The sequence below is a fragment of the Mauremys mutica genome, chromosome 7, assembly GCF_020497125.1.
Source record: "Mauremys mutica isolate MM-2020 ecotype Southern chromosome 7, ASM2049712v1, whole genome shotgun sequence".
Taxonomy (NCBI): Eukaryota; Metazoa; Chordata; order Testudines; family Geoemydidae; genus Mauremys; species Mauremys mutica.
In genome coordinates, this window is record NC_059078.1 from 35,209,499 (window position 1) to 35,233,058 (window position 23,560).

Genomic DNA, 23,560 nt, shown 5'->3' on the forward strand with positions numbered 1-23,560 from the left:
GATTTCCTGCCATGAGAGTAAGCCAGAACTCAGCTAAGAAAAATAAAAGGCACATTTTGTCTGAACTAAGACGTCACTGAATAACACTCTGTAAAAACAGGGATTTTCTTTTTTCAAAGTATTAATAGGAAAATGTAAATTAAAAGAAAAAAAAAGCGAGGGTTCTGCAGAGAGTTCAGTGGGATTATCCATACCTGAGAGTCCACTGGGGGGACAGAGGAGACAGACATATAAAACATGATGGGTCTGTTAGACACCTTGTCAGGGGGAAATATTAAACAGGAGAAATAAGAACTCCAGTAGGAGCACTGAGAGCTATGGCAGGGAAGAATGGAGATGTCTATCCAACTACAGGCATGTCTCTTCTTGCTGTGTAGCCAGGTGTAATGCAAGGCCCTTGCCTCATGCACTACATCTTCCCCTTGCCCAGCATGAAAAAAAGACATGTGTAGTTCTGGATGAGGAGGTATTCACCGGGTACTATGGCCAGAAAGAGAAAATAGGAGGATGCCATCCATGGCTATTAGACAGCCAACAGGACATCTGGTGGTGCATTGCAACCTGGCAGGGCAACGCAGCAGTCTTCCTAAACTCATGCAAAACGTGGAGAGGAGCAATATAATCTTGCTTACAGTGCAGCAGTCTGAATGGAATATTGGTGCAGAGGCCCTGTGACCATCTCTGTGTCCCACAGCTGGGGCTCTTTTAGCATTGACCAGCATATGGAACTAATGTTACTGCATGCCTAATGCAGACCCAGCCTTCCCTTAGGAACTTGAAGATTATATCATCCTGGACTGAGGGTAAAATTTTCAAAAGTACCTAAGTGACTTAGAAACTTTAATCTCATTTTCAGAAGTGATTTAAGCCCTTAGGAGCCTAAGTTCCATTGATGTTCAGTGAGAATTAGGATCTTAAGGGTCAGATTTTCAAAGGTATTTAGGAACCTAAAATGCAGATAGGTGCCTAGTGAAATTTTCAAAAGTGCCTAGACAACTGTCTACATCTTTAGATACCTAAATACCTTCATTAATCTGGTCCTATTTGCCTAAGTCACTTTTGAAAATGGGATTTTGGCTCCTACATCACATTGACACATTTGAAAACGTTAACCTGAATGACTACAGTGCTTTGTAGATTTTACATATCATCTTAATTTATTTTAAGCCTTCCTTCTAATCATCTAGGAAGTCACTGATGAGGAAATAATGATGTTTGGAAAACGGTATGCCAATATAGGACTTCCCACTTCTCGGAGGGCATTTTTATTGGTTACGATTAAAACTATAAGTTAAATAGACACTGAATTTGATCACATACATTTTAAAGAAGAGTCCACTTTAAAATAGAAGCGCCAGAAAAAAAGATTTGGCAAGGAAGTGGTTTGCATATTAAATGTGTTACTGTTCTTGAATAGATATGGGCAAACTATTTACTGTATAATATAAAGAACCATCCACCAACGTTCACTGAAAGCGCCAAACAAACTGATTTAGAGTACATTAGCAAAAATTCATTCAACTATTTTCACCATTGCATCTCATTTATATTCACTAAGGTTTGATCTGAGGAACTTCACTCAAAATTGTGGGTACTCAGCACCAATCATATTTCCTAATATACTTATTGTGACGGGGCAGGCCAGATGGCTATAGTAAAGTAATGGGAGACAGATATATTAGCCACAGGCTAAATAAATCCCTGTTACCAGGATAAGCAAATGGCAGCTGCTCCAGGTCAATTAAGACACCTGGGGCCAATTAAGATCTTTCCAGAAGGCAGGGAGGACAGCTAGGTTGATTGAGACACTTGAAGGCAATCAGGGGCTGGCTGATACTAGTTAAAAGCCTCCCAGTTAGTCAGATAGGTGCATGTGTCAGGAGCTGTAGGAGGAAGCTGTGCTGTTGGAGAGACTGAGCAGTAGAAACCATAACAGGCACAAGGAAGGAGGCCCTGGGGTAAGGGTGAAGTGGATCCTGAGGAAGTGGGGGCTGCTGTGGGGAAGTGGCCCAGGGAATTGTATGCATCCTGTTTCTAAAAAGTCAGCTACCATATCTGATACTATTAGGGTCCCTGGGCTGGAGCCCAGAGTAGAGGGCGGGCCTGGGATCCCCCTTTTGCCCCCTGATTAATCACTGAGACTGGGAGACAACAGAGACTGTGCAAGGGAGGGTAGCTTCTCCTCACCTCCCTTGCCGGCTGATGATGAAAATGGCTCAGTAGGCTGTGACTCTTGCCTCTGGAGACAAGGACAGAGCTTTGTCACCCTATGGGCTTCAGCCAGGATTGGAAGCACCAACGAGAAGTTGTTCTCTCTTTATGGGCAGTCTGACTAGAAGTAGTGATCACCATAAATCTTATGAAGCAGCAAAGAATCCTGTGGCACCTTATAGACTAACAGACGTTTTGCAGCATGAGCTTTCGTGGGTGAATACCCACTTCTTCAGATGCAATACCCACTTCTTTGCATCTGAAGAAGTGGGTATTCACCCACGAAAGCTCATGCTGCAAAACGTCTGTTAGTCTATAAGGTGCCACAGGATTCTTTGCTGCTTCTACAGAACCAGACTAACACGGCTACCCCTCTGATACATAAATCTTATAAGAACCCATCATCAAGTCAAATCCCAAAGGGAGACAGCCTCCTTGCAGATCGAGCACCACCTGGATCAATCTCTAGCTCGGTCCTTGAGATGGTCTATCTGGATGACCGGAATGGTCTTTTCACAAGGTTTCATTGGTGGTTTTCACACCTCAGTGGCAGAGAAACTCTTGATCATTTCAGCTACCAGGACAATTGACCACAAAGTCGCAGGTGGTCAGCTTCAGCATAAACACCCTCATGAAGTGTACGAACCATTTCTGGAAAGTTCATCCCCAAAAGTTTTCTAAATCTAAGTTTACAGACCCAAGATCTAAAAAAAAGAATTGAAAGTAGAACCCAGAACCAATTCTGCACACAGCAGCACTTATCTGATGTGGCTTTATGTACAGCAGTCTTGCAAAACTGCCATGAAAATTTACCACCAGACACAAAATCTATTACCCCACCACATGCTTCTGATGGTGTTGGTGGCAGGAACAAACACACAAACAATTAAATTTGATCCAGGTGAGAAGGTGAACTAAATTTTGCAAGGCTGAAGTACAGAACTGTTTCTATTACCACTTCTATATCAGGCTCCCACCACAGAATTTAATATAAACAAAAAAGCCGACAGCTGTAGCAAGAGCATAATCAAAAAATACCTCATTGATGTAACTTTCTTAAAATCATAGTGAAGAATGATATCATAAGAACTCACTATTTGAATTTGGCTGACAGTACTTGGAGTCTAAGGTTTGGCAAACATTGGATGCCAACATTTCTTTTGCTCGTTAAATAAAGAATGTCTAAATTAAAAGCACTTGTAATTAACCTAAAGTTTTAACTTTTCAGATTAGTTGACTTGAAATCTTGCCATTAGAGAACTTTAGACATCCAAACAATTACAACACAATAGGCTTTCTTTACAAGCCTTCCACTGCATTAGGTAATGTTATATTTTATATCACTGGACAGAAGTCAATGATTGCAGAGAAAATTCAAGTTCAGGAAGCACTACCATGTGTTTGACCTTAATAAATATTAGTTTCAATTGGAAAAGTAGCCATGACATACAAAATACCTCATGATACATGACACTCTGCAAATGCAGATCATTACAAATCCTTTACTTTTTTCAAAGGATCCTAAAGGTGCCTTCCTCCTTTAGGATCTTTTGAAAATGTCATCCCAACTGCATTTACTTTTACATTTGTCACATTTTTTCCTGAAATGTATGCACATTTCAAAAGTTGCAGGAACATTTTTAAGAGGTTTCTCCTCTTGCTCACACTCCAACCTTTTCTGCTTTTGTATTCTGATGTGAAGTCATAATGCTAAATTTGCAAAATCATATTCATGATAAAAACAAAATTTGAAATTATAACTGCTAAGGACATGTGAGTTTGGAAATGAAGAAATTAGTCACATCCTCAGTTTGAACATCAGGCTGGATCTTTTTAGAAGGATCAGGTTTGGTTCAGATTATTAGTTTCCCCAATTCAATACGAGATGCATTTTACTCTCAACAACTCCCTTGGAACCTGCAAAGAATTGTTCAGAGTTGGTACTAAGGAAATCCAGCACAAGAAAGTGTAGGATGAATAGCTGAAATTTTTCAAAGCAATCTTGGATATTAAGATGTGTATCTTCCATTCTTAATAGATCCTTCAATTCTTAGTGGAAGATGCATATCTAACCCCTGTAGATAACTTTGAAAAGCTTCTCAACCAATATCAGGAAAAGATCCCTGACTGAGAATTATCAGACTCAAGACAAGTGGTGGACGCTCCATTGCTTGGGTCACTTAAAGAGAGAGAGAGACTAAACTGATAAAGACTAGACAACATATCTGAGGGAATAATACTGCTTATCTAGTTGAGATGATTTCCTATTTTCCTTGCAAAAACTCTCTCCCCTCTCCCCCAACATTTAATTCACACTCTTTGTTCTAGATAGTATGAGACTAAATAAAAAGTCAGATTAAAGCTGGACAGGTCAGTAAAGATGGCAAGATGGGGACATTACTAGTCATGTATGGGATGACTTTTCTTTATTAGTTTCCTGTCCATGTTTCTCACCTGGATTACAGCTGAGCCCATCATCTTGCAGAGTAAATCTTGGGAAACATGAACACTTGTAAGATCCCACTGTGTTGATGCACAGGTGCTGACAGAGCTCCCCAGGATAAACAAGGCACTCATCCAGGTCATCTCCAGGTAAGTTGTTAGACAGTTCAGCGTCGTTACTGATGGACAAGGCTTCATTGTGATCCTCAATTTCTGAAACTATCAACATTATAGTGTCATTAAGAAAGATAAGAGCCTAGAGAATACTGCATGTCCTGTCATTGTTGCTGTATAGGACACTATGCTAGGTCATGAAGAAAAAAACACCAGCAGACACAGTGAAACCCCACCTCAAGCAGCTATTCAAGGGATTAAAAAAATATTTGCCCTAAAGAGGTGGTTCTTTAACTAAATGGCAATCAGAATTGTTGTGCAAGCTTTGCGGACGCAGTTCTTTAAAGTGGCCACTGACTAAAGGGAATTACCTCTTGGATGGTCCTTCATGCACCTTCACTCTGTTTGCAAGGGCCACTATGTTATTTGTATGGCAGTAGTGCTGAGAGGCCCCAGCTGAGACTGGGGACTGACTGTCCTAGGTTCTGTACAGACGTACAGTAAGAGGCAGCCCCTGTCCTAAAAGCTTACAATTTAAAGAGACAAGCCAGACAAAAGATGGGAAGGGAATCAGAAGCTCAGAGAAACAGAGTGACTTGCCCAAGAAAAAACAAAAGGTCAGTGGGGAAAAGTGGAAATAGGATCCAGTCTCAGTCCAGTGCTCCATGCTGACTATCCCTACCCATTATAATTTAATCTTGGATAAAGTTACGGATATGCTTCTAGGGCGGGTGCTATATCTTGACCCCACTCTCTCTCTCTCTCTCGTGGGCACTCTTTCTAAGCCCCACGCCCTTAGGTGTACTTCTCTTAGGCTGGAACTCTGTGGTATATGCCACTTTTTACACTGTATCACCAGGTTACAATACCTAGTCTCCCCGATCATATTATCCCGGCAGGCCCACTGGGTTTCAGGCTTTGCTATACATTTCTCTCCAGGAGCTGTGATCAGCTGACGAATGTAGTGACTTATGACAGCTTTTTCAAAACACATGATTTATTTATCCATAGGAATATAACAAGTACAGTGACCAGGGTTAAAATGATAAAAGCCTAAATGCATTATCCTGCATTGGCCTTTCCTTGCCAGTTCTAGGTAGGCTCACAGCATTGGGCTAGGTGAGGCAGACTGCCCAGGAAGCATCTACCTCTCCCTCTGATTTCCCCAGTCAGTGTCTCTCTCGTTAATTCACTGGCTTTTTAGCCATTATTTTTTTCAAAATCTATAAGTTCCTTTGTCTGATTTGGGACCCTGCACCTGGTTCAAACTGGTCTATATGCTTCTCCATAAGGGGTTGGCAGTAGCCACCCACCAAGTATTGTTCCTCTGAGCCCAGGCAATTGAATTAAAAGCCTAGATAGTTGGGAAGAGCTAGACTTAACTCTAAACTGGCCAAAGATAACCTCTAAACCCACAGATATGCATGCAGTATTCATAAGAATACTATCAATAATTCCCTATTCTTCAGTCATCTATCCATATATCTACTAATAACTTTAAGAAGAAACAAACATTGAGAGATGATTAGAGTAATCAGAGCAGCTTCTATTCAAGGAATTACTTCTGTAGACATGCCCTGTATGTATAGTACCAATTGAAAATGACCCACACAATTTAAAAAATCATGTTATAGCAGTATGCTGAGCATGAGTCAGAGTATTTCTTTGGGATTAATATGCATCTGTGATCAAGGGTCTTTAGCTGCATTTAGGGTCATCGCCTCCTCCCAGCCACTTATCAAATCCTCCAGAATTGTCCCATGTCTTGATTATATTGCTTGATTTGTCCAGAGAACTCTCTATAAAGCTGGAAAGCTCCTGTTTGCTACCCCTGGAGAGATCATGGTCTAGGCCTTAGCAAACCTGCAGTGATATTCCCTTTTGGATCACATAAGTTTCAGTAACTTACTCTGTGGTTTGGCAAAAATAAAATTCAGAAAACCTAGAGAGATTCTAATGCATGTTCGTGTGTGCTCAGATACTCAATGCAGTGTTCCATGTCATGTCAGTAGTAAGAAACAGTATTTAATATGAAACAAACACCTTGTTTTGTTCCTAGCACCTTATCTTTTAAAATCACTTATTTCCGACTCTTTGAAAACTTTTTTCTATGGGGTATTGTAATAAGAAGCATCAGTGATTATACTGAATCCTTAGCAACAGTAAAGAAATGTAAGAATGGTGTCTAATGGCAACACCATTCATAGTTTATTTTATCAAAAATCCTCAGCCTACAAAGTTTAACAATAAGACAATTCCCATATTTCACTAAAGCAGGGATGCTTCAAGCCAATGAGAAAGGGGGGAAAAATATGCTTGCTTCAGATAAGCTTAGTGTACCTACAGTAGGTGCCCAACCAGTGGTCTCCTATGCTTTTTCCTATTCTTCCCTCTTTGTCGCTTACAAACTGCTTTGGCTGGATCAAGTGCCTGAGAGCGAACAGCAAGAGCAAAGAGTCAAGCAACTATTCACGTGCCGAGCCAGAGTTTTTAAAAAGGGCCCTGCTAAGAAGCAAGAGCAGAAAAGAATTTTCTAAAATCCTGCAAATAGTTTGAACAGATAATCCTAATGCATCAAAACTACTATTTTAACAGGTGTGTCCCTTTAAAGAGGAACTGTTTATGAGCCTTCTGCTTGTGGAAGATATTTTAATTTATTACACAGACAACATATTTATCTAGCAGATGTTTTCTTTCGCCAGGCCACTTCCACTTGTTGACTGGAAGTGCCTCTCTTTCTAATAGGTGTAGAGCAGGGGTCGGCAACCTTTCGGAAGTGGTGTGCCAAGTCTTCATTTATTCACTCTAATTTAAGGTTTCGTGTGCCAGTAATATATTTTAACGTTTTTAGAAGATCTCTTTCTATAAGTCTATAATATATAACTAAACTATTGTTGTATGTAAAGAAAATAAGGTTTTTAAAATGTTTAAGAAGCTTCATTTAAAAATAAAATGCAGAGCCTCCTGGACCGGTGGCCAGGACCCGGGCAGTGTGAGTGCCACTGAAAATCAGCTCGCGTGCCACCTTTGGCATCCGTGCCATAGGTTGCCTACCCCTGGTGTAGAGTATAACATTACTAAGGATTTAAAGAGGTTTTGTTGTATTTCTGTATGAGTTTTGGTTTGGTGCTTAGAAAAGGAGTTTCCTTTCAATAGGTCCATTTCTTTACCAAGTATTTGTTTAAGCCGGTTCCACTAAAATGCATTACTATGCTTTCCATTATGTAAAAGTTAATTAAATGTCAGAAAAATTGAATGCCATGTTAATTATTTTATGCATTTTAAAAGAATAATTTATGAAGGATTAAAGTAAAATATGGTAATTCTTCAGTTACACTTATCAGGCCCAAATTAAGAAGAAGAGACAGAGCTTGAGTAGACTGAACGTGGAAGCCTTATGCCTACAAATACATGTGCAGACATAACGGGTCCAGGAGCGATGGGGCAGCATGCTCACTAGTACACCATCTACCACCTCTGAAAAAATGTAACCTGTTATCCCAATGCAGCTCTCCAGACCCCGATTCAGCAAACCATCCCTATTTAGCATAGCACTTCAGCGTGTGCTTCGCTTTCACCATTCTTAAACCCTATTAATATCAACAGGACTTAAAAGTTAAGTATGTGCTTAAGTGCTGTGCTGAACTGGGGCACAGATACTGTCCAGTGCCGGGCAGGGGCTGGACAGGGACAATAGCATGCCTCCAAACATCTGCCTCTGGATATTTTGCCCTACCAGCAGTGAGCCCTTGCCAAATACACATCCATGTGTTTAGGGCTGGGAAAGCTCCTTGCTCCCTCCCCTCAGCCACACAGTGACTTTTGCTGGGGCAACTGTGAATTACACTATAGTAAAATCTGTGATTTCCCCCCCGCCCATGAATTCTATTGTAACAATCCAAACATGTAACTATTTAAAACAGCACCAGTTACAGCAGAGAGGCCTCAAAGGAGTAGCGTTCCCACCCCCCTCATAGCTAGAGGTGCCAAGTCTTGCCAGTTCTACTTTACACACGGGTTGACAGAAGTTGACATCACACGAGGGTGACCAGACATTCTGTTTTTAAAGGGACAGTCCTCCTGCAGGTGTCCCGATTTTCTTAAAAATGGGAAAATTGTGCCATATTTTCTGTCTCCCCCCATCAGTACTGGTGGGTCCTGCTGCTGGATGGATCCCTGCTTGCCAGCTACCTGCCCCCCATTAGTGACTGGGGGGGGGGTCCAGTAGCCGACAACGAGAGTGGGTGTGCAAGCCTGGTGGCGGGGCAAGGCTGCAGCGCGGGGGGCCGGCCGCTCCCTCTACTGGTCTGTCAGTGCAGCCCCTGCTGCATGCTGGCTCTCGGTCTGCAGGGCCTCGCTCCCTGTCCCATTTCTGGCCAGCACTGGCTGCTCTCTGTGGTGGCTGGTGAGTCTGGGCAGGTGCCAGGCAGCAGCCGGTCACGTATCACCTCTGCTGCCCACCCATTGGCCGGTTACATGCTCCCCCTCTCACTGTTCTCTCCCTGCTTTGCCCCTTCACCCCCGCCCCCAGCCCCGCTGCTCATCCATATTCCCTGACCCCTCCCCCGCCCCAATCAGCAGGGCACGTCCCACTCCCAGCACTGTGTCACTAACAGCCTGGCCGGCAGGCTCTTTCCTTCCCCCACTACCTCTGGCTGGGCTGGCACCCCGGAAAAGCCCAAGATCCTCTGGCCCAGTGTGCTGGCCAGAAGGAGCCAAAGCCCCACACCGCACTGGCACAGAGAAGCCTCTTTGCCCCTCAGCTAAGCTCTGGAGTGGCAGGGGGGAGAAGCAATTTCCAGCCTGTTTGTGCCCCAAGCCAGTGGCTCCACAACAGCCCCCCACACACCCCCAGACAGGGACTTAGCTCCCTCTTCACTCACCCCCACCTCTACCTACCCCCCAGGGAGCGTGAGGCTGCTCTGTGGGGCTGCTGAGCCACCTCTCTGGCTGGGTTCACTGAAGCCCCTGCAGGCAGGTTCCCTGGGCCCTGGTGCACAATGCATCCTTAGGGCTTAACCCCTTCCTGCCTGTGCTGTAGCAGAGGGGCAGGGGGACAGGAGGTGGCTGGGTTATGTCAGTGGCCAGCAGCAGCCTGGACGAGGAGTTAGCTGCCTTTTGATACTCTGTGGACAGGAAGGGATGGGAGCTGCTTCCAGACATGGTGGGGCCAGGGGGAAAACATGAGCTCTGCAAAGACACCCAGGACATCCCTTCCCCTTCTCCTCCCCTGTGGCTGGAAGCAACTCCTGTCCCTTCCCTCCTGAACAGTGCCGAAAGGCAGCTGCTGGCCACATTCTGGTGTGAACCCTGCAGAAATCCGGGAAGTGGGGGTATGTGAACATGCATGCCCCTCTCTCCTTGTGTTGCCTCAGGAAGACACAGCACCAGGTACCAGGAGAGGCGGGTCTGTCCCGGTGGCCCAGCCAGGCATGGAGGGTTGGAGAGCACCAGGCAGCGAGGGTCAGGTCGGTCAGTCACCTTCCCATGTGAGATAGGTGTACGGGAGTGTGTATGTCACCTCTCTCCGTGTGAACCCTAAAGCTTTAAAGATAAGAAAGTAAATAAAAAGAATCCAACTCTGCAATATTTCTTTTCAACAGGGGCTCAGTCAACTTGAAGTTAATTTGAATGTTTGTACTGCGTAGTTCTGATTGATTGCCGTTGAACTTGCTTGAATATAAATTATTTTACCAGGTGTCCTGTATTCAGCATAGGGAAATATGGTCACCCTAGGTCACATGATCCTGAGAACTCAAAGTGAAGGTGAGGGGTTTACAAGTAACAGGGGACTTTTTGTCAGGTAAGGAGCTTCAGGTACAGAACAAATCAAAGCTTCGTCCTTCTACCAATGGTCTATTGCTGGCAAGAGCCACAGCTTTTAAAAGAAATGGACTGGTAATTAGATTGGTGCAAAATTCAAAAGGGTTCATTTGGGGGAACTATCTGTGCACAAAGGTTTGTTGTATTTGTTTTGCCCAGTCCTGCTGTAGGGGATGGCTATTTCCATATTAAAAAACAAACAAACTAATTTTCTCTGCGGTTTAGATTTGAAGCTCTCTTCACTTGGAAGGGACCACTTCTTGTTCAAATATGCCCATACCCAGCCAAATTTCACTCCAAAGATGAGTTCACCAGAATGACTTTTCCTCCTCAAAAACAGCTCAGTTTGAGTACCAAGTGAAATGCGCAAAAAAAAAAAAAAAAAAAAAAGTGCGAACTTATTCAGGAAACTGTTACAAATATTTTGCACATCTTTATTAGCAAGATAAAGCTAGTGATACCTTACTACCACCTCAAGGGAAAACAGCTGATCTGATTAGACAGCATGGCACAGGCAAAGGCCAAGATCTTCAGCTGCTATAAATTAGTGTAGCTCCATTGATTCTAACAGAGGATCTGGCCAAGACCCAAATACTTTAAAAATATGCAATGGATTTTTGCAACTTTTCACATGCTGTAACTGTCTGAAGAATCAAACTATTGCTGCATCAGTGTGACTGTTCTGGGCATTCCTAACAAAATATGAAATGATTATTAAAGACGTTGGTACACAATTCCTTATTCACTCTACTTCTGATATGCCGTACAGCAAACAAGATTCTTTAGGCGAGACTTTCGGAGGTTTTTTGGTTGGAATTTCTAGGAGCTTTGAAGGCTTTCACATGAAAACTCTGAGAACATCAGGGTCACATTTTATACAGTCTTACTTTTTAAATTCCCATGTACATCTTTAGCCTTCCTTTAGAAATAAAAGCTCTGTGTATTTTTTTCCATACTATATGCTAATACTCTGGAAAAAAAATCAAGTGGAGAACAATCCACTGTCCTCTGCCCCAGGTGAAAATGTACACAAATGTTGTAATGTTTTAAAGATTTCTGGGGGGAAATGACATCTTAAAGCTTTCCACTCTTTAAAGAGAAAATACATAAAAGCCTGTGTGTTCTAGATTTCTGTTTCTTACTGAAGTTCCAAAGCTTTTGTATGTCAGAAATGTGTATATAACACAGCACTAGCTGTGCTACCCAATCCCTACACTGGTTTAAAACAGAATCATCCCACATACAAGTTGGGAGAAGAGAATGGGCAAGAATTTGAAATCCAGCATGCTAGATGGCTATCCAGAGGGACAATTACTTGTTACTTATGTGTAACAGGTGCTTGGTACATCATTCTGGAGAGAGTATGATCTAGTGGTTAGAGAAAGGGAACACGAATCTTGACTCTACTTTTCTATTCCCTGGTTCCACAATTCTCATTGTGTGACCTTAGGTAAATTCACTTAACTGTTTGGTGTCAGTATATTCATTTGCAAAATGGATACAACACTATTTACACACCTTGCAAGGATGCTAAGAGGCTGCATTAATGTTTGTAATGCACCTTGAGTCCCTGACTGACAGGTGTTGTGGTATTTAATGCAAAATAAGGATAGTCCAATATGTGTCAGTTTTGGTTCATTTACAGTTTGCAAACCTTATTCAAGAGGTTTTGATTGCACCATAACCAGGGGCCAGATTGTTTGGAGCAAACTCAGGGCTTGGCCACATGGGGACTCAAGGGTATAAATCTACAGTGCACAAACCTGCTGCACACAAAGTCACCATGTGGACCTTGCTATTGTGCATTAAATGTCCTGTAGTGAGCTTTGACCTACTTCAGTAAAAGTGCACTGCAGAGCTTGCAGTGCATGGTAGCAGAGTCCAAAAGGCCAATTAGTGCGTGGCAAGCTAGCATGATGTAGATTTATACCCTGACTTGCCATGCACTGTCTTCATGTGGACAAGCCCTCAGTTTTGTTTTGTGCAGAGCCTATGAGTTGCTACCCCTATAAAAAGGCACTCACTCCCACCTTTACCTTTGCAGTCTTCCATGGAAATGACCCACTGACTTTCAGCCATTCCAGCACCAGTGACTCTGGGGAGCACTGAGAGGCAGCTCCACCAATCTCCTTTGGTATTTTGGTATGGCTGCTACCCGCCAATTTTAAAAGGATCATTTGAGGGCTCAGAGCTGCCAATCTGCCTATGGCAAAAAGGCAGTAAACAGATTGCCCTGCTGCTACCATTACGTTTACTGAGCTTGAGAGACAGGAACTCCCAGCCTCTTCAACACCATTTGGTAGGGAGTTACTTGCTTCTGCTGAAGATGGACTCAGAGGAGTGGATGGGGAGGAAATGTTGCTAGTGTTGCTCTAAATGTGAATTTTGAACAGGCATGTCCTTTTTCAGTGAAACTATTCAGCACACCCTGTAGAAACTACTTGGCCTTACGTCAATGTTGTGATAAACAATAAGGAAGAAAGAGGACAGAGCTTGGTTAAGGCCTTGTTGGCATGGAGAGTTACTCCTGATTAACTCCATGTGTAGATGCTGTTATTACAGAATAAGAGTGTCTTACTCCAGATTTGCCTAATATAGTGGAGTTAATCTGCTTTCACACCCTATCTCATTCCAGATTAACTTTCATGTGTACACAAGCCCTAAGCATTAGTAAATATTTCCTGCACACAGAAAGGAACAGTCAGTCCTATTTGGCTCAGTGAAAGCTTTGTGGGTAACCATTCTGGATAATCTAATAGGCTGCATCGTCCAACCTGGTGGCTAATGAAATACCAGCAGATAAGTGGGTATCCCAAGTTCAGAAGCATCTAAAATTTCTGACCCAATTCAGTCCATCTCTGGTCCAAAGGAAGCGCTTTATTTTCGACTGAAAGTGAAACCAATTATACTTCCACAGTATCACATTTTGTGGGGGGGGGTGGGGGGGGGTGGGGTGGAATGGAGAAACCGCTCATCTGTACAACTGCCTGTAAATTAAAACCAGGGAACCTACTTCTCTCAGGTGTCACTGTTGGCAGAGGTTCGGGATGTCTTTTTATTTCTGGAGGAATAAGATGATCTTCTCCTTCACAGCAGGATAGCATCACATGGTTGCAGGGATAGCCGAGATTTGGGTTGGACTCACAGGTTTGCCCCTCACTTTTTACTCTCAGTCCCACAGTGCAGCAATCACAACATTGCTATAAAGGAAGGAGACAATTAGCAACCTAGGTTTTTTGTGTCCTGGGTTATATATAAATAGAGGTGGACCCAAGCCCCAGAACTGGAGTTGCTCTGAACTTCTCCCTGGAGCAAGGATGTCTGAATTAATGGTTAGGACAGCGGTGGGCAAACTACAGCCCGCGGGCCGCATCCGGCCCGTGAGCCGTTTTAAGCCAGCCCACAAGTCGCACCACACGTCCAAGCCCTGATCCCCCTCCCGCTCTCCCAACCCCTCGATTCCAGCCCGGAGCACCCTCCTGCATCCCAAACCTCTCATCTCCAGCCCCACCCCAGAGCTCACACCTCCAGCCAGAACCTGCACCCCTTCCAGCACCCCTGTCCTAACCCTGATCCCCCCTACCACCCTCCGAACCCCTCAGTCTCAGCCCAGGGCACCCTCCTACACCCCAAACTCCTCATCCCCAGCCCCACCTCTGAACCCACCCCCGCCCCCCAACCTCAATTTTGTGATCATTCATGGCCCACCATACAATTTCTATTCCCCGATATGACCCTTGGGCCAAAAAGTTTGCCCACCCCAGGATAGGATTTAGCCAATTACAGAAATGGGATCCTCACTCCCTGCTTATTTTGGCCAGTCTAGTACAAAGAGGGCAACTGAAGTTGGATGAATATTAAAATTTAGCTGCAATGTGGACTTCAGTTACTGTTCGCATGGAAGCAGAAGGCAAATGCTATAGGAACCATTGCTCACAACCGTTGCATACATTAGTCATTGTTTTGGATATATGTTAATACACCATAGACTAGATGTTGAAAACTTGTAGGTTCTTTAAGACAATCTCAAATGAACATAAAGAACCTTAACAAGTAATCACACTGCCCCAGTTACCGTCTAATACATTATCAGATTTCTTTTTATAAGTACCACGCTTCATAGAACAAGTTACCGTTTTATTGGTCTCACATTAGATTTGTCTTTATGTTGGATTTTTGACAAAACTGCAGGAGCAACAGTAAATGAAATAGTGCTTCTGTGACAGCTTGGGCTATCTAAATACATTGGAGGGGAAATGACTGAACGCATATTGGAGTCTGCACATTGTGCAATACTTTATAGCCTTCAATCGCTAAAGATAATAGCAACCCACAAATGCCCAAATGAAGTGAATTTATCATTATCACATAATTAATATTTACGTCACCATACTACCCAGTCTTTTGCAATGAATCCTTCACACTAGCCTACACAAGAAGTTAGCCAGCTGTTAATAAGGGCACAAATAGCCAAGTGCTAGTTTGAGATAAGGTTAGAACAGCACTGCTCATATAATCAACTTTTCCTTTCACAATAAGATCGTTCATTTATCGCAGGAGGTGATGGTAGTTACTCCATGGCATTCAATTTATGATCCCATTTGCAAAACCCTAAACTTCACTACAACACACTGAGCACTGTACTTACGAGGTCCACAAATGTAGGAGACTACTGAGGGCTAGATTGTCCCTGGCCCTTAATTGGTTGACAGTATGAGAAGAGGGTAAAGGGGCCTGTCCTCCTGCAGCACTCTGCAAAAGCACCAGGAATGCTCAGGTGAACAGAGACTGCTCCCTCCAGACACCTATTGTCCAGCAAATGGACTCTGGATTTGGTATTCCCTGACTCCCCTGAAGACGAGCCCACATAGCTGACGGCTGCAGAGAGGGGGGTTAGGAAACAGAGCCCAGAATGCACTGCTAAGTATTGCACCCGTTCTCCCCTTCCATGGGTGCATCTAAAAGGGATAATACAGATTGTGTGATTTTCCTCCATGCTGGGGAGATGGGGGAGGACTCATTCCTTCCTGGGGCACATCCCTCCTGGAGTTTCCCTTGGGGTGGGGTGATAGTACTGCCCTTTACCCAGGGCTATATGCAGTTTCCACAATCAGGTCATACAAGTGCATTAGACAAACACCGAATCCTATACATGTTTAAGAGTCCTTTTTGAGCATCACTCATGTTTAGGCATAATTAGCAGCTAATCAAGCAAGGAAGTGGAGGAGCTAACTCACCCTGCTACACAGACCATCGGGAGATCATATGTAAATGAAGATACCCACCATGATGTGAATATTAAATAGCTGACCTGACACCTTAGTAAGTACATTTAGATGCCCACATTCATAGTGAATGGTTACAAAATGCTTGACAGCACTCAGAATCTCCCTTCCTCCAGAAAAGTGATGAGAGTCAATATGTCTAGTACTCATTTATAACTCTGCAACCCCACTGAGACTGCCCATATGAACTAAGACCAATGATTTCAGTCTAGTTCAGCTGCCGACAGCAATCAGCAGCATGGAACAGAAGCCACATTTAAATTGGCACAGGCTGACAATGTCAGAAGAAATTCCAAGAACTGACTGGGTTGAAAACTGAACTAAGCTCTCTCTTCTAGAGCTGGTCGCACCAAACCAATCTCCTGTCAAAGGCTGGTTTCCTCCCAGCGTCATGCTGTGCCCATTCACATACCATCCCTGTCAAACTTGGACTTTTCACCAGCACTGCTTCCACTATGGACAGGGCAGTAACAGAGAATTTCGGCTTTTAGGCCTTCCTCCAAAAGACTCACAAAATGCACGGCATGGAACTCAGTTTTTCTGGGTCCGAAGAATGAAGGGCTGAGTCGCCTCTGTGAAGATTCAAAACTGCAGTTTCAGGGAGCCTACATATTTCACACCTGATGTTCAGGCCACAAAACAGTTCCCCCTCTTTGCTCACTCTACTCCCTTGTCTTCTCAGCCTTTGCTCTAGCACACCGCATGTCCTAATGTGGCTTATAGTGCTATCTATTTGTAAGAGCTTCAAAAATTTAATTGATGATCAAACACTGTACACAGCTGCACATTTAACAGCCACAGAGAAAACTCCAAAAAGATGGATTGGGCCACCTTTTCTAAAGTGAAGTCTGTTGACACCATTTTTTTGTGTAGGCACCAATCTGTAATTGCAGGCCCTACTCCTGCCATTGACAAACTAGCCTTTGGTACTACAGCTGCTTGAAGTATTTGTCAAAACATTGTTTCCCAACAAAAATGGATTTTCAACTGAAACGGACTTTCATTTTCTTAGCAACGTTCTATGTTTTGTTTAAAACAAACAAAACCCTTATTAATGACTTTGAATGACAATGAATAGTTATGGGGCCAGGGAGAGGGAGTGAAAATGACTCTACTGCCAGGTAGTTAGGCCATGCACCTAGCATATGGGATACCCAAGTCCAAATCTCTGCCTCTATGACTGATTATTTATAAACAGTAGAACCGCTTCAACAGTAGAGGCTGAGACAGTCCCATACCAGAATAGCCCATAGCCCAATAGCAAGGACACTTTCCTGCAATGTAGGAGACCCAAGTCCAAATCCCTTCTCTAGATCAGGCGGGGTCTTCCACATCAGAGGTGAATTCCCTAACCCACCACTGAAGCTGCCTCTCCCCAGTCTGTTCAAGGAATCTAGTCCTCATTTGCTTTTTCCATAAATGTGAATATCAAAATGAAAAATTTTGAGTCAGGCTGAAACAAAACATTTTGATTTTTTGTCTGGCTGAAACTATTTGGCAAACTTGGCATAAATTTGCAAATAGTTTTGTCTCTACAAAAACTGAATTTGTTGGCAAATAACTATTTGCTGAAAAAAAGTCACCCAGCTCTATTCATCGCTTCATGTTCTGCTCCTCTCCAGAAATACAGTGTCTTGAAATGTTGGTTAATTGTGTTAGACTGCAAGATCTTTTCTAGATTCCCTGTAAAGTCCTTACACTTAGAACAGTTAAAAAGCAATAGCCATAATGGAACGAAAAAAGATATAATTATATAGTTTTCCCGTTAGCATTTTCTATGACGCCACCAATGAAAGGAGAGGTGTTTGATTATAATATTGTTGAAACATCTTAATTTTCAAGATATGTGATTTACTATTATTACTCATTTTTCTTCCTGTTAGCAGCAACTATATCCTAGGAGCTGTACAGACAGAATAAAAAGGCAAAGCCCCTGCCTTGAAGAGACCAGAGTTTAAAATCACTTAATTTGAATGAAAGCACTACATTAATATCTGCACAGCATGGATTCACAGTGCTGAGGATTGCAAGTTTTACTACAACTAAGATACAAAATGATAGTCCAGAGGAGAATTTTGCCTTACATCTAAACTAGGAGTGCTCCACTGGCATAGGGTGACCAGATGTCCCGATTTTATAGGGACAGTCCCGATATTTGGGACTCTCTCTTATATAGGCACCTATTACCCCTCACCCCCCACCATCCCGATTTTTCACATTTGCTATCTGGTCACCCTACACTGGCATAGGAATACTATACTGGCAAAGCTGCAAAGTGCACTTTGTACTGGTAGAGTGAAACCACCCCCCACATCAATCTGGCCTTACTCATTGAGAGTTCCTTGTATGTGAAGCAAGCACAGTACAGCAATAGTGCTCTGCACTGCATATATGATGCCCACACACAGATCTAAGAGTAGCATATTTGCCTTATTTCTGAAATAACTAAAGGCCAAAATCTACCCACAAATAGAGCCGTGAAAGTTTCAGTGATTTCTCTGCATGTTTCTGAGCGCAGAATTTTAGCTCTAAACAAATATGATTTTGAAGACTTAATCATCCCCTAGAAATGATAAGCCTGCATACCTAATTAAACCCTATACTACACAGTGGATGACCTTATATTTTCCTTACCAACAAGTCAAGTTATTTGCAAGACTCTTGGATGCATTAGAACAGACAGAGCTAATAAGTTTTCTGATGACACAATGGAATATTACATTTGAGCATACAAACACCTACGTAAATTCTGATCAGTGTTTAAGGAATTCTGAAACCTTCACTTCAGACCCAAACTGGAGAAACGTGCATAACAGATAAGAGGCCAGATCCTTAGCTGGGGTAAACTGGCTTAGCTCCTTTATCTTCAATAGAGCTAAGCTGATTTAGACTGGCTGAGGTTCTGGCACATGGTTCATTTTTCAACCCACCAGTTAAGAGCCCATCTTTATTTATGAGAAAAAGCCGCTATAGGAATCTAAATATTTGTTTCTTGTCAAATTTTTTGTTTAGCTCGTAAATTAAACTGCTATTCAATAATGTGTCTAAGCTGATAAATTGTTCAGTAATGGGCCTTTCCAATTATATCTTTGATTAAGCTTTTTCCTATCATTTTCTAAAATCTACTACTGCAGATATAAAAACTGAAATAAACTTCTCCCACCCTCTTCCAAATGGAGGAAGCAATAATAAAACAGCAAGTTTAATCTTAACAATGAGAGAGAAACAATACAAATTACCTCATTACAAAGTTTTAGAACTCTCGGGCACAATTAAGCCTGAATGCAAACTACTAAAATATTTAGCTAAGTATGATTTCCATGCCTTACCCATGCAACTTTATAAATAACTAAACTCCATGATACAAATATAAAGCACCTTTAAAAAAAGTGCACAAAACTCAATAAATCTGCATCAGAATAGGACTTGCAAAAGTACCAAAGGGTCTTGCCTTATAAAAAGATCTTCCACATGTATCGCTTTCATCGGGTCCACACAGATCTCCTTCCTTGGCTGCGATCATGCCAGCAACACAGCTGTTTTCTTTTAAGTATGAGACACAACACTGCTGCTGAGCAATTCTGCAAAGATGGAACAGGGTTAAGTGTTAACTGGCATTCAAAAGGTAGTGCCATCAGGTTGCAAGAATATACAGTAAGAATGTGTGTCACTGGACACAGAAATATATGCATTCCATGACCTTTTTTTACATGGATCCTATGGGTGACAGCTTGTTGCCACTGAAGTCAATGGGAGTTTTGCCATTGACTTCAATGGAACCAGGATTTCACCCATTAAATTCTATCTTAGATTGGAAAACATGACTTTAACGAAAGACTTAAGGAACTCAATCTGTTTATCCTAACAAAGAGAAGGTTTGATCCCAGTCTATAAGTACCTACATGGAGAATAGAAATTTGATAGTAGAAAGCTCTTCAATCTAGCCTGCCAAGATATAAACAAGAGCCAATGGCTGGAAGTTGAAGCTAGACAAATCCAGCCTCAAAATAAAGTGCAAATATTTAACCTTGAGAGTAAATAATTATTGGAATGACTACTCCGGTATTGTGGTGGGTTCTCCATCACTAGACATTTTTAAATCAAGATTGTAAATACACACACTCTCTCTCTCTCTCTCTCTAGTTCAAACAGGAATTAATTCAGGGAAGTCCTGTGGCCTCCTGGTTATACAAGAGGGCAGACCAGATGATCACAATGATCTCTTCTGACTTTATAATCTATCAATCAGCATTCAGAGAACATAATGCCTGGCACTATATAAATAGTGTAGACCAATGGATTAAACATCATTCAACATATAGCAGTGGTGGGCAACCTGTGGCCCGCAGGCCGCCCACGGCCCATCAAGGTAATCTGCTGGCAGGTTGCGAGACAGTTTGTTTAAACTGACCGTTGTGACGGGGTTGGATCATAGAAACCCCTTTGGGAACTGCCAACTGATGTGCCAAGACTACTTCTGCCCCTGCTTTCCTGCCCTGGCAGCTTAGGACTCCAGCACCCTGTCTTGCTGAGCCAGACACGCCCAACTGCTCCAACACAGACCCAGGATCTGAATTACTTGCCTCACAGATACAAACTTAACTGAAAGCAGCTTACAGAAGTGTTCTTGTCTTTAACACTCAGATGCCCAACTCCCAATGGGGTCTAAACCCCAAATAAATCCATTTTACCCTGTTTAAAGCGTATACAGGGTAAACTCAAATTGTTTGCCCTCTATAACACTGATAGAGAGATATGGACAGCTGTTCCTCCCCTCCCCCGGGTATTAATACATACTCTAGGTTAATAAGTAAAAAGTGATTTTATTAAATACAGAAAGTAGGATTTAAGTGGTTTCAAGCAGTAACAGACAGAACAAAGTGAATTACCAAGTAAAATAAAATAAAACAAAACACACAATCTAAGTCTAATACAGTAATACAACGGAAAACAGATAAAATCTCACCCTGAAAGATGTTTCAATAAGTCTCTTTCACAGACTGGACACCTTCCTAGTCTGGGCACAATCCTTTCCCCTGGTACAGCCCTTGTTCCAACTCAGGTGGTATCTTTTGCATAAGGGCAGGAATCCTTTGTCCCTCTGGGTTCCCTCCCCCCACCCTTCTCAATGAAAAAGCACCAGGTTAAAGATGGATTCCAGTTCAGGTGACATGATTACATGTCACTGTAAGACTTCATTACCCACTTGCCAGCACACATGTATACAGGAAGACTTACAGGTAAACCAGAGCCATCTGCAGTCGATTGTCCTGGTTAATGGGAGTCATCAAGATTCCAAACCACCATTAATGGCCCACGCTTTACATAATTACAATAGGCCCTCAGAGTTATATCTCATATTTCTAGTTTCAGATACAAGAGTAGTACATTTATACAAATAGGATGATCACACTCAGTAGATTATAAGCTTTGTAATGATACCTTACAAGAAACCTTTTGCATGAAGCATATTTCAGTTACACTAGCATATTGTCATAAAATCATATAGAGTGCAACATCACAACTATCTGCAAGCACAGCTGCCTGCAGCTCCCAGTGGCTGTGGTTTGCCGTTCCTGGCCAATGGGAGCTACGGGAAGTGGCAGCCAGACCCTGCCGCTTCCCGCAGCTCCCATTGGCCAGGAACGGCAAACCATGGCCATTGGACGCAGTGGGCATCCGTGCCTGAGGACAGTCAATGTAAACAAACTGTCTCGCAGCCCGCCAGGGGATTACCCCGATGGGCCGCGTGCGGCCTTCGTACTGCAGGTTGCCCACCACTGACATATAGTATTATACTCATGTTCTTAACTTTATGATTTTGTGGTGGACCCATTTTGAGGTGATACAAGGGAAGTAGGGAAAGGATTTACTTTCTCCGGGCATAACCCTTTATTGCTGGTGACAGCCAATTCCAGTGCCTGCCACAAAGTACAAGAATTGTCCAATAGGGGGCATCTTGGTAACAGTGCACCCAAAGGGCATAAGCTCAATCTTCTCCAACCTGCAGTCTCACAAACATACACTGGTTATAAGGGATGTTGCTCTTTAACAGCAAATGGCTAATAGCCAGTTAATTATCCTTTACCGACAGCAAGTTCCAAGCCAAAAATGGTTGTCAATACGATATGTATGATTATTACAACAAAGAAACAAGTCTCCCTGAGAAAAAAATATTTCCAATTCATTTTTTCCCCTGATGCTTGAAAAAAAGAGTTGTAAGGAGATGTCTCATATTCCTGCGCAAACTAGCCTGTGATTGCAACTTGGCCATTGGCCATTCACACTTAAAATGTCAATGGCCAGCCGCACCAGGTTTAAGTTAATATTTACATGCTAAACAATGTATGAATAGTGTTATCAGTTAATCACTGGTCTGTGGTTGAATAAAGGAAGAAGGTCCTTTTTCCCCTTTGTGTTTTGTTTTTCCAGTAATGTTTGCTTCTTGTTTCACTGTGAATTGATAACTAGAAAAAAACAGTGGTTTGTTTGAAATTTTAGTGGTTAATGTCCAACCATATTTGAGGATTGAACCTAATTTTTTATTGCCATCATAGGACATCTGAAATTTTATTGATGGCTATTATGGCTCTTTGAAAACGTCCAAGAGACTAACACTGAATGAAGTAGGTTTTTTGGATGTAAAGCACCTACAATCCAAAAATCATTAGCTGGTGTTAAAAGGCCAAAGTCTTCATGGATTAACGTTCCTCAGAAATAGAACATTTTGCCATGAAAAGTTCCTTTCTGATACAAAAAAAGAGGACAATGGTGATCCAGTGCTATTGGAATTGAAATTGGTCATTTTTATACTTGTAACTTCTTTAGGGCTGGTCTTCACTATGGGGAGATCAACGCTGCTGCAATCGACGCATCAGGGGTCCATTTAGTGGGTCTAGTGAAGACCCACTAAATCGACTGCAGAGCGCTCTCCAGTTGACCAGTTGTACTCCAGCTCCCCGACAAGATTACGATAAATCGATGGGAGAGCATCTTGTGTCAATGCAGCACAGTGAAGATACCGGGGTAAATCGACCTAAGATATGTCGACTCCAGTGGATTAGGCCTCAGCTGGAGTATTGTATCCAGTTCTGGGCACCATATTTCAAGAAGGATGTGGACAAATTGGAGAGAGTCCAGATAAGAGCAACAAGAATGATTAAAGGTCTAAAAAACATGACCTATGAGGGAAGATTGAAAAAATTAGGTTTGTTCTGTCTGGAAAAGAGAAGACTGAGTGGGGACATGATAACAGTTTTCAAGTACATAAAAGGTTGTTACAAGGAGGAGGGAGAAAAATATTTTTTCTTAACCTCTGAGGATAGGACAAGAGGCAATGGGCTTAAATTGCAGCAAGGGAGGTTTAAGTTGGACATTAGGAAAAAACTTCCTAACTGTCACGGTGATTAAGCACTGGAATAAATTGCCTAGGGAGGTTGTGGAATCTCCATCACTGGAGATTTTTAAGATCAGGTTAGACAAACACCTGTCAGGAATGGTCTAGATAATACTTAGTCTTACCATGAGGCAGGGGACTGGATTGGATGACCTGTCAAGGTCCCTTCCATTCCTATGATTCATGTAGCTGGAGTAGCGTCCCTTAGGTTGACTTACCCTGGTAGTGAAGACAAGCCCTTAGACATTTCAAGATGGTTTAATTTTGGGTACTGTACCACTGAACCATT

General features: G+C 42.6%; 1 protein-coding gene across 2 annotated transcripts in view; it reads right to left on the reverse strand.

Moving 5' to 3' along the window:
* The window catches only part of FBLN2 (fibulin 2), a 200,362-nt gene that overhangs the window by 39,779 nt on the left and 137,023 nt on the right, over positions 1–23,560 (reverse strand). For both annotated transcript variants that reach the window (XM_045025338.1, XM_045025339.1), the window contains exons 4-6: positions 19,327–19,456; positions 13,604–13,790; positions 4,666–4,872 (exon numbers count right to left, since the gene is read on the reverse strand). In XM_045025338.1, the coding sequence (XP_044881273.1) occupies positions 4,666–4,872; positions 13,604–13,790; positions 19,327–19,456 (524 nt within the window). The remainder of the gene's footprint in view (positions 1–4,665; positions 4,873–13,603; positions 13,791–19,326; positions 19,457–23,560) is intronic.